Genomic DNA, 17,074 nt, shown 5'->3' with positions numbered 1-17,074 from the left:
CCTGCGGAACTGCTGCTGGTGGGTTAGAACCACCAACGTTTTTGTTAGCAGCTGAGTGCTTAACCATTTTGCCACCAGGGCTCCTATGTTATATATAAAACCACCTATGTTTTTTTTATGTTATATATTTTTTTATACTGCACATGAATTCCTAATTCTCCAAATAATATAATTATCTGCCAATGAACCATGTTAAAACCATGCAAAATAACAAATTACCTTTGTGGGAAGGATAGTATTCAGACAGTATTTCAGGATCCTTCAGTGCCCAGGGATATTACTTTGCATATTAGTTCTCATTGGATGATACAAAAGTGGAAGTTTATTGTCTGTTGTTATTAGTTGTTGTCATAAAAGTAGAATAGCTGTATTTTAAGGAGAAATGTTCTTTTGCACACTTGAAGCATACTTGGAAGTGTAATCCTACACTTTAAAAACTAATAGTATATTGTTGAAAAATTATGTGTATATCAAATTGTGGTACATAAAATAATATGCTAAATACTCTGGAGGAATTCGCTATTAAACATTCACTTTAAATGAGAACCGTTGTAAAGCAATCCCTCATTCCTAGGAATGAGAAAATTGCGTAGGAAGTTTTCAGGAGTAATGTGACTTCTTTCATTATTTCTCACCTAGCCACACTTTAAAACTTCTGCGCTTTTCTCATTAAATTAGCTATTACCTGAACCTCCTGGAATTACCAAAAACTAAGTACCATTTTGAGCAAAATGCTATTTTTTTTTTCGCTGTAAGGCAAAAACTTAGCATAAAACTCTAAGCATGAGAAAGTTTGGGTTGCCTTTTATTTACAGTCTTTATCAAGCAAATAATATTCATATTTTGAATTATGCAAATAAGCATTTACATGATAAATCGTAATTGCTCTCAGACAGCTGTTTATAATTGGGTAAATGAGACACACTTTTAAATTGTCTAAATACGTACTTACCCATGTTTACGTGTTTATACACCAGACTGTAACTCTCGCCAATCAGCTGTTACCACCTATTGTGTCTTATACAGGCCAGAACTTTTGAGGACAAATAGTGAAATTCCTTTTTAATTTGTTCTAGGATCAGAAGGATTACCAGTTCCTTTGGATAAGGGGTGACTTCTTATACCCCTTGCCTGTGGCATTCCACAATACCTCAAGCAGAAAAAAGATTTTATATCACTTTAGTTGGGTGGGAAATTAATCCTGTCTCCTTATCTATGAATCAGAATCCACTCTGCGACAATGAGTTTTTTCTTCTTATCTGATCAGACATACTGTAGTAAAGAAGAAATGTGTTCCTTCTAATGCAATGTTTTTACTCCTAAAAGCTCATTTGTCTTATATTTAGCAATATAATCTTGTCAATTAAAAAAAAAAAAAGGATATTTCTTTTGAAGAATACAGAAGAAAATAGAGAGCACGATGCATGTTCTGAAGAGGCTTACAATCTGATTAAGAAGGTTAAATTGGCGCAAATGTAAAACGTTCAGAGAACAATTAAGAGGAAAGCCAAATGGTCTTGACTGTAAGGGGTAATTGAGCTTAAAAAAAAAAAAAAAGGAGGGAGGTAGGCCAAGTGGCCTGGGATGTGATAGTCTAGCTTTTGAGGGCTGTAGGAGCTCGCCTCTTCTCCCTGCGGAATGGGAACTCTCCAGCTGCTGCAGGGTAGGCAGAGATGAGGAATGCACATCCCTGTTCCTACCACATTCACCCCTAACCTCCAGGGAAATTCAGGAGCCCTATACAGACACAGGAAACCCTGGTGGAGTAGTGGTTAAGAGCTATGGCTGCTAACCAAAAAAGTTGGCGGTTTGAATCCACCAAGGCACTCCTTGGAAACCCTGTGGGGCAGTTCTACTCTGTCTGGTTGGAATCAACTCGATGGCAATGAGTTTCAGTTGTTTCCTTTTTTTTTTTGGTATGTAGACACAGCCTTCCCATGAAGTACATTCTCTCCAACCCATTTTTTCCTAATAGGAGCAGGATTCTACCTTTTGTGTTTGTTTTTCAATCTTGGTGCACGTCCCTTTGCTTTCCTAAAGCAGCGTGGAGGAATGGAGAAAACTATGGACTACTTGTTGTGGGCTCGCAGTCCACATTTCTCCTGTCCTGGTCCACTCTGTTGTTGTTGTTAGGTGCCATCGAGTTGGTTCCGACTCATAGCGACCCTAAGTACAACAGAACGAAACACTGCCCGGTCCTGTGTCATCCTCACAATCTATGCTATGTTTGAGTCCATCGTTGCAGCCACTGTGTCAATCTATCTCAAGAGTCTTCCTCTTTTTTGCTGACCCTCTACTTTACGAAGCATGATGTCCTTCTCCAGGGACTGGTCCCTCCTGATAACATGTCCCAAAGTAAGTGAGACGAAGTCCCTCCATCTTCACTTCTAAGGTGACTTCTGGCTTCCAAGACAGGTTTGTTCGTTCCTCTGGCAATCCATGGAGTAGTCAATATTCTTCTCCAACACCGTAATTCAAATGCATCAATTCTTCTTCAGTCTTTCTTATTTATTGTGAGCTTTTGCATGCATATGAGGCAATTTGAAATATCTTGGCTTGGGTCAGGTGCACCTTAGTCCTCAAAGTAGCATCTTTGCTTTTTAACACTCTGAAGAGGCCTTTTGCAGCAGATTTTGCCCAATGCAATACATTGTTTGATTTCTTGACTGCAGCTTCCACGGGGTTGGAGCACTGGTGGTGCAGTGGTGAAGAGCTACGGCTGCTAAGCAAAAGGTCAGCAGTTTGAATCTACCAACCATTCCTTGGAAACCGTGTCAGGCAGTTCTTCTCTGTCCTTATAGGGTGGCTGTGAGTCAGACTCGATGGAAATGGGTTTGTCCTGGTCCTTTTTAGGCAAATGCATTTGTTTCCAATTTGTCTGATTCTGTTCCTACATGGTATTTCAGAGAGAACTTTTACTACAAAATGCTCCAGCTGCAATGAGAGGTCTCAAGTCCTCCTTCCTTCTGGGACTCACACACTGGGAAGAATGAATCTGAAACATAGAGGTGGGGGAGGGGGACTGAAGCAGCTACAGAGGCGCCCGGGACTGAAAGCATTAGAGCTCCGGAGGCCAGACTCTATCCTTCCATTTAGTGCAATGAGAGCCTTTACACTGTCAGCAGAAATTCGAGAGCCGTAGCAGTAAGTAGGCCTGAAGCCGAAAATCTGAAACTGGAGTGTCTAGATAATGCCACTAAGTTTAAGGAATTTTTTCCTGTTAGGAGAAGAAAAGCTGCTTCAGAGACTAGCAGTGCAGAGTGTGTGGAAATAGAAAGAACCCTAGTTTAGGAAGATCCAAGTTCCAAGCCAGGCTCCATGAGATGCTGGACAAGTCAGCCAACCTCTCTAGGTGCCTCAGTTTCTTCTTCTGAGAAAGGAAGAGGTTGAACAAGATAAGGTTCTCTTCAGCTCTGTGACAGGTGATTCTAAACTTTATTGAAGGGCAGCTCCCCATTGACTATCTGAGGGATAGCCTCTCCTGCCCAAGATACATCATCATAGTAACAATCACCATGATGTATTGTTGTTATTTGCCATCAAATAAATTCCAAATTATGGCAACCCCATGTATGCAGCGTAGAACTGCTCCATAGGGTTTTCAAGGGTGTGACCTTTCGGAAGCAGGTCACCAGGCCTGTCTTCTAAGGAGTGGGTTCAAACTGCCAACCTTTTGGCTAGTGGTCTAGTACTTAACCATTTGTTCCACTCGGGGATTCCTGAGCACCTACTAACTGTGGGTGAGCACTGTGGCAGGTACTTTACATAGGATGTCTTGTTAATCATCACAGCACCATATCCCTATGAAACTCACCTCACCGCTGTCAAGTAGATTCCGACTCACAGTGACCCTGAAGGACAGAGTAGAACTGCCCCATAGAGCTTCCAAGGAGCGCCTGGCGGATTCAAACTGCCAACCTCTTGGTTAGCAGCTGTAGCACTTAACCACTATGCCACCAGGGTTTCCATATCCCTATGAAATTAGTATTATTATTTCCTTTTATAGTTGAGGAAACTTGACCCAGATCTTTCAGGTCTCATTGGTAGAGTCAGACTTCAAACCCGGATCTGGTCCTGTCTGTCTGATCCTCAAATCTGGTACACACTGGAAAGAAAAATCAGGTTGCTTATTCTGGACTATGCCTTACATTTGACTAGCTCATCCCCAGTACTAGTTCAGTGTCTAGCACCCATGAGTTACTCATAACATATTTGGGGATTACAATTTTCTCAAACTTCTGCCTCTTGATGAATCTGCCTGCTACTGTGTGTGTGGAAGTGGGGCAGAGGGGGGCCGTGTAAATTTGTGTAATCCAACTGACTATTTAGTGCTCGCTCAGTCTCATTAATAGCCTTCTGAGGTGTGACTACTGGCCACAGAAGCCAGAGGCAGATCTTCTGCCATTTTGGTTGTACTTGGAGGAAGAAAACTGGCTGTGGATACAAGTGTAGCATGAGCCAGGAATAAGACAATTCCTCCTGAACAAGGATCTGGGTGGCTGGCTGAGCCCCAGGCTCCAGGTCCCTGTCTGTCTCCAGAATTGAGGCCAATCACCTTGGGTGGTCGCTCCCAGGGCCATTATGCACGTGCAGCTTTCTGCCTATTGACATTAGGGGATGTGCCCCCACCTTCTCTTTGTTTCATCCTCAATTTAAGACCCATTTGTTCTCACTGGCTTTTAACTGGTTTTCAATCTATGTTCATTGCTTGGGTGAGTTAACTTTTTTCTTTTTTTTTTTTAATGCAACTTGCAAAGGATTTCTGTGCCATTCAGTTAGCATTGTGAGAGGCTAAGCTGTTTGGAAACAAATATAACTTAGACCAGATGAAATCACACTCTGCTAGTCACAGGGACACTGCTAAAAAACAAACCGCAGCCCACAGATACCTAGATATTAGCCTCCATTCCCTAAGTGGACTTTGAAAAAGCTGCAGGTCTTCGGTCCCTTAATTAACATCTGAGCCAAACTCCCAGCCTTTTCTCCTCTAAACTTTCTCATGTGCTGCTCCAGAGGGGATAAAACTGACTTCCTGCCACTTGCCTCCCCTTTACCAGTCTCCAGCTGGGAAATTGGATGGAAATGGGTGATCACCAAGCTGAGGCAGGCACTCCCTCTCTCCTCCCTTCCTTCCTCCAGTCCTTTCTCTCCCTTTGCTCAGTCCTATCCACCTCCATTCCCTGCAAACAATTTCAGATTCAGTTAGAGGTGCTGGAGGTTTTCCTCCTGTGCTGCCCTTTGGGAATGCTCTTGTGAAAACCAGCTGATGGGAGAATGAGGATCCCACCCTGACTTCTCTAGGATTTGAACAGTAAAAATTCTCAGGAATAGAAGAAGAGTGTGAATCATGAAAAGAGATCTTCTTGTGCCTTTCCTAATGGTCCTATAAAAGAAATTATGAAATGATACTTTATGGAAACTGGGTGATTTTCATTTCATTCTTAACATAGAAGAAACCTGAAGGCTAAATTCCCCAGATAGAGCCTGCTCATGATATTATATAACCCGCTTTTATGATATCTGAGCTTTCACACAGTTCATGACAAGATCATTTTGATAAGTAAAAAATAGAAGGTCTAACTTTAGGTACATATATTATTTCTTTGACTTTTCCCTCTAAATTTGTTTTCCAGCCTAACCCCTTTACGTAAGAAAAAAATATATATTATTGTTGTTTTATTTCTTTTTTTAAGCAGCTAAAGCCAAAGAAACAGCTAAAATCCAAAGTTCGGCCATCCATTTTTTTCTCACACCACGAACCACCCAAACAGACACATCTTCCAGGGCCTAAGAAGTGAATTCCCATTAAGTTCAAAAAAAAAAGAAGTATGCATGTCTTGATGGCATAGTCATCCAGAACTATATCAGTCTAGTTTTTCTAAACTCATTTGATGAAAGGAGCTGAAAATGAAACTGAGCAATGGAAACCCACAGCTCACGGCCCATTGTGCCACAGCTGGATCATGTGGGCCATGGACAGAGGAAAGCTGGAAACAGACTTGCTTACACAGTGGGGTAGTAACCTGGCTTCAGCTACAAATTAAATGAGAGTTTGATAAGCAGGTGGAATTAAAAAAAAAAAAATACAGTGAGAGTTTTGTGAAGTGCTTTCTTAAGTTTCCTCAGCTTCATGTTACAAAGCAAAATTCTATATGTTAAGGATAAGCCAACAACAGCTTAGGATGGAGTTTGTTAAACAAAATAAACTTATCCAATAGGAGACTTTCTTTTTTTTTTTTTTTTTCCTCTCATACCAAAGTTAAAAATCTGTAAGTATATATTAAAGCCTAATTTCTCATCTAGGGGATACTGAAGCTATCATTTAAAAAAATCCATGAAAAGTATAGCTTTACCATACATAAAAAAATACATACATTGTGCTAAATATATTCTCTATATATTTTAGTAACAAGGAGAATTTTCTTAGATAATGCCATTTCTTAACTGCTTCCTAACTTGAATAAGTCCAATAGGGTTTTAAGATTGGGGCAAGACAAATCAAAAAATAAATTTCTCAAGAAACTCTAAACATCCTTTTTCATACCCTGTTGTTGAGATAAATCTAAGCCCACAACACCCAGTGTTGAGCTTTGTCATTTATACATTTGTCTGATGGCTCCAGAGGTAGTTTCCATGGTAAGCTCCCTGTGCACAAGAAGCAGGGTGAGTGGAATGTGTCCTTCTAATGAAGAACTTTTCACTGACAGTGATAAAGGCCAAGAACCTCCTTCCCACAAATGATTGAAAAACAGAACACGAAGGACATTTTTATTTTGTTTTGTTTGTGTGGCATGTGACTTCAGTGCAAATATCCATTTAATCAAGATTACAAAGACAACCACCTTTCCTGGGTAAGGGATTTCCAGAGACTGCAGTAAACATATATAGCTCTTTTACTTTTTTTTTTGGTGGGAAAATTCCTGCAGGTTGTCATTTCATGCTTCCATTGTGTACTTTTGCCTCCCCTAAAAAGAGGAAAAGAGATTTTTCTTTCCCAAAGGAAATTTTGAGAGTACACTAAATAGAATCTTAAAAACAAACAACTTGAGGCATTTAAAAAGTTGAAGTTTATCTATTGCAATTTCCAGAAATGTACTTTAGAAAAGAATTGACTGGAATTTGATGAGATCAAATTTAACCTATAGCTCTAAGATATTTTTTTCTCTCTCTCCCCCTTTTATCATTCCTTTCTAATACCCGCCGTCACAGTAGGCTCTTCTCTTTAGGTCCTCTTCATCCTCCTCTTTAATTTCTTCAGTTCCTGCCACTCATAAAGTGGTAACATTAGGGCCAGCACTGTCTGTCTGCTTTCCAATCTCTCCTTAAACTTTGATTCTTCTAGAAAATCTATCCTGACTCAGGAGAACAAGTGAGCACATTTGGTAAACACTTCCAAATGTATAAAAACATAAAGTGGTATTATTATTACTACCAGTATTATCACCATAAATAAGAAAGTGAACTATTTGAGTCTTTAGCCCTCTGAAACAGACTGTGGTCTGTGTGGTCGTGAAAAATTAGCAAATATTTCTCCAGACTAGTAACTGGTTTAGGGTTTAGTTTAAATTGCTGTCCAATAATACAGAAATTATAACTCACTTTAATAATGCAACCCTTTTAAAATTACCAAAGTTGATCTCAGAACAATGTAAAGTTATTTTAAAAGAGGCAAGAGGGAGCATTATAATGCTTGGGGAATTTAAGAAAAAAATAATAACTGGCTTGAACTGAAGTGTTGGTGGTTATAAGCGCACATCGCAGGCAGTCCTGTGTGAGGTATTGGGATGGGTGTCATAAAATATGTTCCTGGAGTTAATCTACCCCGTCACGGTCTGTATGTGACGGTAAGTTTGCCTTAGGGCCCGGACCTTTATTTTATAAACATAAATAAGAATCTTTGTGTTACATAAACTCTATCTGCATCAGTCAAGCAAAGGACTATAGCCCCAGTACCTTAATTTAAAAGGAAAAAATATATATATATAAAAGAAATTTGGTTATGGACAAATAAATTTGACAGCTCCCTTCCCTAAGTTATCATATTATTTTTATGCTGACAATTTACATTCCATGACATCACAGCTACTCTTACTTTACCACTAGAAGGCATGAGAAAGACCAGAAAGATTTAATAAAGTAGTTTTAAAATTTTTAAAGTTATTTGCTAGCTCTTTAGGAAATGGAGACCCTAGAGAATTAAATACATTTATTTTTAAATTAATTGACCCAATTTACATCTATATATTTTATCATGTATACACCTAAGCAACTAGATAAATATATTAGGGAAGAGAAACTTTCCCCCTGGGGATCAAGAACAAAAAAGTCAATGCAAAGTCAATATTTTAAGAGACCTAAGGTTGGAGCTTTTGAATCTTGTCATTTTGCATAAAACAATAAAATCTAAAGCCCATTTCAAAGATGTACTAAATCCCCAGCCTGAAAGTAATTGCTGTTCCTTGTCCTGTGTGTATATATCATCAATACAAGTAAGAAAGAATTCCAGCCAGGCCTGGACCACCACCAAGCAATTGATTATTAGCCATTAAAAGGGAAATGTTTACTTATTCATGGCAACTAGTTTTCAGAAGGAAAGGCAAAGAGGTCTTATTTTAAATGCTGCCTTTTCTTCTCATCCTAAGACCAATCAAGATCATCCACTTCGTCTTGGAAGTGTCAAAAGCCCATTTTTATTTTCCTTTCACTATTTTAACCAGATACTGATAAAGAAGGGAGAGCAGTTGCTATGAGGCAAAGAAAAATGTCCTGGCAGTTGAGGGCCCTTCATCTATCAAGGGGAATTTGCAATCTTACCTCTCTTCAATACTGTATAGATTTGCAGGATTTTCTGAAACACTTAGCCAAAATGGAAAGATTTAAAAACAGAATGCAAGATATAGAGGCAATCTTTTTTTTTTTTTCCAAAATCAAGATATTTTAGTTTTATTTCAGAATTTTCTAGTCTTAAATTCTTAAGCTTGCAGCAGTGATGATAATCTCTGGATAACATTTTTGAAAGGACGATTAATGCAAACTGCTTAAGTATTTTCACTGTATATCACAGATGCCTAAAGATTCAAAACTCCTGTTGGGATTGGGATGCACCACTTCCAATTTGAGGAAAACAAATACCTACCTAATTAAATAATAATATTCACCAGCTAAGTTGAACTGTAAAATAAGTTCAAGTGTAGGCAAGACAAAAAAGAATTTGAAAATCTGGAAAGAACATGCACTTAGATTTTCACTTGTGAATCTAAACATCTCTCATAAATTGGAGCATATATATAAAACAAATATCTATTGACCCAATATGAAAACAGTTTTCTCCTCCCACGTATTCAAGTTAATCTGATATGAAGAGACAATAAAGAAAGCACCTTTAAAAAACTAATTTTGGCTCTCCTTTCCCCCACTTCTTCAGAAAAACCTGTTGCGGTTGAGTCAATTCCCACTCATAGCAACCCTACAGGACAGAGTGGAACTGCCCCATGGGGTTTCCCAGGAGCAGCTGGTGGATTCAAACTGTCAACCTTTTGGTTAGCAGCCTGAGCTCTTAACCACTGCACCACCAAGGCTGTTTGAATGGAACAACCTCCTGGAGTCCCCAGGCTCTAGCTTGCAGAGATAATCAGATAAGGCCCTAGAGCAGGGCTGAGAGGAAGGCTGGACTACTGCAGAGGCATTAAGGAGCGAGTAAATGAGAGGTAAGCTCAGGATGGGGGTAGGAAAGTTGCAGGGTTTTCTAGAGCCAGGAGGAAAAGGGTTTCCCTAGAATACCCAAAACGAAGACTGGGTGGCAGCAACACTGTTTCCAAGCCAAGGAATGTGAGGCTAGAAGTAATACTTGGAGCTAATCCCAGAACCGGGTCCTCCCCACAGCACAACTGCTAGATGGGGGGTGTATCTCTGCTTTTGGAGCCAAACACTAAGAGTAAAAACAAATATTTGATGCTGAAGAGCTCTTAAGAACTGAAGAGCGCCATTTACTTATTTCTACACGTTAGTGTGGGCTTAGGATGTTAAATAGATTAAAAGGCTAAAAGAGGTCAGCCACTGGAGGGAAGAAGGACTCTTCTTTTGCTTCTCCTGACTTGGTTCTCTTTCCAAAATTTCTATCCACCCCACCCCACTTCTGCGGAGGGTCCTTGGGAAATGTAAAAGATGACGCATCTTCTCTGAGAACACCCTGGAGAATGTGGAGTCAGTCTTGAGGATGAGGGTACAAGAACCCAAGGGAGGAGACAGTCCAAAGTCCAAACTGGTAAACGTTGCAATAAAGATGGTTTTAGAAAAATTCCAAAGATACGGATCCAAAAAAACTGGTAGGGTCTTTAGAAATCACCGAACGTATTGTCTGTCCTTACAGATGAGAAGAAAATAGAGGTTCCGAGTGGTGAGGTGATTACAGCTAGTTAGAGGCAGAGCTAGGACGTGAACCCACATCCGCGACTCCCAAGCCAGGGCTCCCTCAACCTGACGCTCGGCCCGAATTTTGGTCTGTCCCAACACTTCCTAGGACTTTGTCAGGGTCCTCTCTCCGACTCTTGCCTGGCACAGGTTGTCAGACATCGTCCTTTGGCCAGAGAGAAGCCCACTAGGCCCTGGGCCAGGCTGCGACCTGCCTACCCTCTAGAACGCCTGAGTTTGGGTACTGCGCCGCGGTGGGCTCCGGGTTTCCCACCTCCGCCCGCCGCCGCCGCCGCCGCCGCCCTCACCCCACCCTCCTTTCCTCCCCGGCCCTGTCTACAGGGAGGACAGCCAAGTCATTTCAATTTAATCTTATTTAAAAAGACATAACTAATAAATCTGTATTGCCAGGGCCGCGGAGAGACGGCCAGCAGAGTCGATCGTGCTCCCAATCCCATTGAACCCCATTGAAAACCATGACAACATGGGACAAGCTCCGATTTATCCCGGCGCACTAAAGCGCATTGTGAGCTGCCGTCAATCACGCATTATTCCCGGGCTGAACAAATGCAAAATCTTGACTGGAACAAATGCTTCCAACAGGTCCGGGGCGTCGAGCTCCATTTCCCCTTTGTCCGCAGCCTAGCAGTTGGCCCGTATTGGGGTAGCCTCCGCCCGACCACCCAGCGCGCCGTGGGCTGGACCTCGCAGCCCTGGGCGCCCCGGGCACGCTTGACAGGAAGGCTGTCCCAGAGGGTGTGCGGGGCCCAGCGGGGCCGCGGCCGCCGCACCCGAGTCAAATCCGTGTTTAGCCCAGGTCCCAGCCAAGTCAGGACCTGGGGTGCGACACCCCGAACGCCGCGGCCTTCACTGAAATTTAGGGACCAAATCCCCAAACCACTGACGGTGGCAGGAGACGCCTCGGAGCGCGCGCTCCTTGCGCACTGTACTGAAATGCAGCGTTCTCTAAGCTGATCATTTTCTCGGGTGGGGCTGTAGGGACTAGAAGGTCCTGGAGAAACCCTGAATCAGCCGTCTCAGGAGTCCGCAGTCGGCTTTTCAGCCGCACAAGTTCTGTCCTAATTAATTCTCCCAACCGGTCCCATCCCGGACCAGCCGGGCGGCCGCACGGGGTGACCCGCCCTGGGAGCAGGGGGCTCAGGCCTGAGGTCTGCTCCGGGGAGAGACTGCTGTCCAGGCCCTGGGCCTGAAATTGAGGCCGCCCAGCCGAGGGGCACAGGTGGAGCCAGAGCGGCTGGCGGGGCATAGGAGGCCCTCAAACCTTGGAAGGCAGACCTGTGGAACGCTGCCGCCCGTGAGCCCTAAAGCGGACCTGGGCCCAGCTCTGCCTGGCGCAGCCAGTGGGTTCGGAGCCCGAGACAGCCAGTGGCTGGGCGGGGCTGGGGCAAGGAGCCGACACTTCTGACCTGAGCAGTTTTGCCGGATTCCCCTCCGTTTTGCTGGCCTGGGGTGACAGACACGAAGCTTGAGCTCCCTGGATGCTATCAGCCTTTCCCCAGAATCCCTGAGGCTATTAGGGACGTTTGAGGTGTGGGGAGGTTCCCAGAGGCCTTCGAAACTCCCGAGGAGGTAATAGAGGTGCCAGCAGGGCCAGGCCGCTTCTCGACGCCTGCCTGGAACTTCTCGTCCCTGAATTCTTAGAAGGCCCCAACCAAAAAGAGAAAGGGAGCGCGCCAGATTTAAACGCTGCCTTGTAAATCACTTTTCGAATGACTGCGGGAAACGAACACTCCAGCAAACAAACTTGAGGAATAAAGCAATCGGAATAAATTCCTGGGTGCTCATAAACCCACCCATGTCGCCCCACCCTCTTCGGTTCTCCCGTCGGGCCAGGCTCCGTGTCAACACCGGGGAGGAGGAGGAGGAAGCTGGGGGGTGGAACCGTCGGGAGGGTGGTGGTCACCGCTCGCCACCCAAGATGTTATTCAATGGCAACAATCCCCATTATCTGTCCCCACTTTGGGCTAATCAGACAGAATCGCTAATACCGAGGGCTGCTTCCTGCCGCCTCTGGGAGGTAACAGGGCGCCGAGAGGCGGGGGGAATGGGCGGGGCAGCGGGCGGAGGTGGCACCTTCCGGGCTTGAGGGGGCTCTGGCCCAGAGCTCATTCAGGTACTTAACACCCGGAGACCCGGACCTCTGTTTTCAAAGCGGCGGGGGTGGGGAAGGCTTCTTATATAAACAGGGGTTCCGCTGTAAACGCGCTAATATCTTGGAGGCAAGCCCATGGCGAGCGCCTCCCATGCCCACCCGTAGCAGCGGCGTCGTCCGACGCCCCTAGTTTCCGAACCTGCCCTGCCCCGCCTACTTGTAGGCCATGGCCACCACTGGACGCCTCAGCTTCACCGTGCGCAGCCTCCTGGATTTACCCGAGCAGGACTCGCAGCACCCGCGGGGGCAGGAGCCGGAGCCGCGCTCGCCCTTGCGCCTCGGCCCCTGCGCTGTCTGGTTGGAGCCAGACCGCGGCCACTACCCCTGTGAGTGAGCGGAGGGCGACGGCGGGGGTGGAGAGGGGACTGTGAACTAAGAGCCTGCCCCATGCAGGGCTGGGAAGCTGAAATTCCAGCCTAGCATCGAGATTTCCTCACTTCGGAGCAGAGTCATTTCGGAGGCTCTGTCCCGCTTCAAGCCCCGGTTCAGTGCGTCCCGGCCGGCACAGCCTGAGAGCAGATTCCCGCGCCCTGCACTAACGCCCAGTGTTTTGAGTTTCTGCTTCTGGGGTCTCCGAGGCATCAGAATATTTAGAATACGGCCCCGTTCTCGGTCTGGAATGGCACCGTTGACGAGCCCAGGCTCCCTGCGTTCAGAGGTGTGCAAATCCAGGCAAACTGTAGTGCAGTAGACCTGGAAGTGGCCCGTGTTGGTGACCCAGTTTGCAGTAAATTCGTCTGCCAGCGTAGTGCGGATGGTGTAAGAGGGGCCCGGGGCAGGTTCCTCTGGGGCGCGATCTCAGACCCGGTGATGACTGTAGTGATAGGAATGAGGTCACTGGGTTTGGAGAGATGGGCGTCCAGATGTGCGCACAGTGAAGGAGGAAAACGGCCTCGCCCCGGCATTGGTGTGCAAGCGGGGGCACCCTCTGGCCGGTGGCTACCGCGCCAACGCGAGAGGTGTAGGGGGCGCGTTGAGGGGCAGCCTACGCCTCACCACGCCGTATCTTCTTTGCTGTCTTCCTAGCCTCAGACGAGAGCATCCCGGAGACCAGCCTGCCCGATTCGTCGCAGCGGCAGTCCCCACGACCCGCGTCGCCAGGCTCAGACTCTGAGAAAAGGAAGAAGCGGAGGGTGCTGTTTTCCAAGGCGCAGACGCTGGAGCTGGAGCGGCGCTTCCGGCAGCAGCGCTACCTGTCGGCGCCTGAGCGCGAACAGCTGGCGCGCCTGCTGCGCCTCACGCCCACGCAGGTCAAGATCTGGTTCCAGAACCACCGTTACAAGCTGAAGCGCGCGCGTACATCAGGAACAGCGGGGTTGCCGGACCTCACCGCTGCCACTGAGCTGCGCGCCGCGCCCGGCCTGCTGCGCCGCGTGGTGGTGCCGGTACTGGTGCGCGATGGGCAGCCGTGCGGCGGCGGCGAGGCGGGCACCGCCGCAGCCCAGGACAAGTGCGGCGCCACCTCGGCCGCACCCGCCTGCCCTCTTACGGGTTACTCCGCCTTTGGTCCCAGCTCGGCGCTCAGCTTCTTCCCCGCGTACCAGCACTTAGCGCCTTCCGCCCTAGTCTGGAACTTGTGAGGCCGCCGCGAGACGCGGGCACCTGGGGCTACTCCGGACCATGGAGAGTTCGGCAGTCGGAGCACCGCTTGAGCCAGTGACCTGGAGCGTCCCACGCCGGCTCCCTGAGGACCCAACCTCCTTTGTCGCGGGCCCGCCCTCTCCATCCCTCAAGGAGGTGCACGCAGGAAACTTTCGCCTAGATCCTTCCTCGCCCTTTCCCTCGACCACCAACCCCAGAGCTAGGTTTTACAGCTTGAACCTTATTTGTATATTTTAAAATAGTCATTTGTATGGGAAGCAACGTATTTTAAAAGAAATAGAATATTTTTCCTCTTTGTGGTGCGAGAATAAAATATGTGGGGTTGGGTCCTCTGCGCGCTTGCCGGGACCTTGAGGTGGGACCACGGGACCAGAGTTCTGGACGCCCAGCCGCTGCTGACGCGCTAAGTCAGGGTCCACCCCGAGTTGAGTCGGAGGGCAGATTGCAGTCCCAACATGGCTTTAGGAAAATGGGAGGGGTGGTGGCAAAAAGAGGGGTGGCGGGAGAAAACAGAGGGAGCCCTAGGGTCCTGGTCAGCTGAAAGAGGCTCTGGAGTGACGCGAGGCCCCTCTGGGCTCCAGGAACCGTTGGCTTTTCAAACACCAAAAGTCAACCCTGTCGGCCAAGACAGGGAATAGTGAGCTATTCCAGAGGGATATTTTTGAGATGTGCCCTCAGGGTTGGGTGCCGAGTGCACCAAACCCGGAGCAGCTCAGGCCTGGTCATAGACCCCCAATTTCCAGGGTGCTGGAGCCAAGGACACGGGATCCGGAGAGCACACGGAGAACTGGTAATCTCCAGTTAAGTAAATGCCTCGCTTGGTAGCTGTAATTTCCTGTCTCTTCCTAGAGCAGCATCAAGCCGGGATGGGGCAGGGAGCAAGGTGGTGAAGAAATCAGTGGGTGGTAGGGAACCACTGGGGCAGAGTACTGCCTCAGGGCGCTCCGGGAAACTCGGCTGCGGGCTGAGAAAGTACCGCCTGGGGCACGCCTGTGGGAGCGCTGGTGGCCGGACTTTGGGCCGGGATCATTGGTCGGTCTCATTTTACCCGCATCCCAAATGCTCATCAGGCTCGGGGATCAATCCTATTCACCCTGGCCCCCTTGGGTTTGGAACTCATCCCCTCCTCGGTATCCAGAGCGGCAAGGTTTACTACGCAGGTAGCGCTTCTCTCGGAGAAGGGGTGGCCACCTCGTTCCCTTGCGCCCACTTCAGGGACATGCGCTCGCTGAGAGCAGTTCCAGGCCATCCGGCCCTGGGAGTGGAGCGAGGGCCGGATGAGATCTGTAAGGAGTAGCCATTGGGCCTGTTTGGAGCCCTAGCTTACTTGCCCGAGGAAGAGGAGAGGAGAAGGAAGGATGGCGACTAAGCGTTAACACCTGGAATTTTGGGGGGTAGAGGGAGAGAGAAGAGGGCAGAGGGGGAAGGGAGTGGTGTGTTTAGGTCTCAGCTGCCGGCCACCTTGTCTTCCATATGGATGCGGCTATCTTAGAAGAATCTCGATCCTTAAACCTCCTTTTGTCTTGGGGAGTGAAAAGGACATTGTCAGGCCTGAAAAGGACCTAGACAAAATCCACACTGTTTCAATTCAGGATCCTGTTTAATCAGTCCCTGGTGACAATGTAGTGGGTGTTAGGCTGGACAATGGTATCTTTTAAAACCTTGTGGCCTTCAGGAAGACAAAGGGCTTGAATTTTATGGGCTTACAACTTCAATTAGAAAAGTACCAGTGTGCATGGGAGATTATCAAATTTGTATCATAAAACCCTTTTCTAATAAATGATTGCTGGGGAAAGAGCCTGGACATTGTAAGATATGTATTAGAACCTGCCAGGGGGCTTCCCAGTTAGTCCCAGCCACAGCAGACAGGAAAGAAAAGGAGAAAAGGATTTCTGAAGAAAGCCAGAGTTGGGACTTGCCCCAGTAGTCTGCTGGCTGGGTCCTTGGCTATTCCATGCCATTCCTCCAGAAGTGAGGTGTTTTCTCCAAGAGTGCGGTGGGGCGGGGGTGGGGGTGGGGGTGGGGGTGGGGTAGGGGTGGGGGACAATATTTTCTGCTATTGGTGATGACAAAGACCTCCTGAATATTTCCGAGGAGAAGGTGCCAAACGAAGCATTACCTGTTCAGTTCCTTGCCTTTTCTTTTCCTAGAGCTCCAGGGGAAACAGGTCTTGGGGTGTGTAAAGTGAATATGGACTACAAAGATAGCCTCTTCCCAGGAAGCTCTTTGGGAAAGCATGTCCTCAATCCAATTCACTCTGGCCCTGAATGGGGAGTCAGAGATCTGACCAATAAGAAAGATCATTCTCCTGATTCCCAGGGAGGTGGTCAGAGCCACAGCAGGATGTCTGTTCTGGGCAGGAGGAAGACAGCGGTTTCGGTTTCCTGTGACATCAGTATTAGGAACAGTACCGTATAAATTGTTACCAACTTCCTTCTGTGCCTTTTTCTTTAGGCCAGTAAGGTCCTTCTTTCAAGAGGAAAAGCCATAGAGGAAAGCACACTCCGATCCCCACCAGTCTATTTTAGAGACTCAGGTTGCCATTTTCTTCTGTTTGCACCTGGAAAAGATAAATATCAATTTCGTTTGCGACCTGAACAGTTAATTCTCCCAGGGTCTGGCAGGAGAATCCATACCCAAGGCCTCTCTATCAGGAGTTGTGAGAACAGTGATGATCCTCTTCCCCTTTCCCTCTCCAGATACAAGTATTCAAACCAGTCACCTATGACTAACACACAAGGCAGATTCACACTCAGCAACTTTTATTGAAACCACTATAAGGTCAACAGCACGCAACACGCGTGCGCACACACACACACACACTGTATTCCAGGCATTGTTCTAGGCACTTTCAAGTTTGGTATCACAGAAATCTTATGCATATTTTAC

At 46.8% G+C, this 17,074-nt stretch overlaps 1 protein-coding gene across 1 annotated transcript; it reads left to right on the top strand.

Moving 5' to 3' along the window:
* Positions 1 to 12,230: 12,230 nt before the first annotated feature.
* NKX2-8 (NK2 homeobox 8) lies at positions 12,231 to 16,064 on the top strand. The gene is made up of 2 exons (XM_003408460.3): positions 12,231 to 12,909; positions 13,610 to 16,064. Exons 1-2 carry the CDS (start codon positions 12,750 to 12,752, stop codon positions 14,161 to 14,163), a joined length of 714 nt encoding a protein of 237 aa, XP_003408508.1. The 5' UTR covers positions 12,231 to 12,749; the 3' UTR covers positions 14,164 to 16,064.
* The last annotated feature ends 1,010 nt before the right edge of the window (positions 16,065 to 17,074 follow it).

The sequence above is a fragment of the Loxodonta africana genome, chromosome 10 (assembly GCF_030014295.1).
Source record: "Loxodonta africana isolate mLoxAfr1 chromosome 10, mLoxAfr1.hap2, whole genome shotgun sequence".
Taxonomy (NCBI): domain Eukaryota; kingdom Metazoa; phylum Chordata; class Mammalia; order Proboscidea; family Elephantidae; genus Loxodonta; species Loxodonta africana.
This window is presented reverse-complemented; position numbering and strand designations above follow the sequence as displayed.

Coding starts and splice junctions, on each gene's coding strand:
- NKX2-8 (XM_003408460.3), top strand. CDS start 12,750: ATGGCCACCACTGGACGCCTCAGCTTCACCGTGCGCAGCCTCCTGGAT. Junction 12,910..13,609: donor AGACCGCGGCCACTACCCCT/GTGAGTGAGCGG, acceptor CTGTCTTCCTAG/CCTCAGACGAGAGCATCCCG.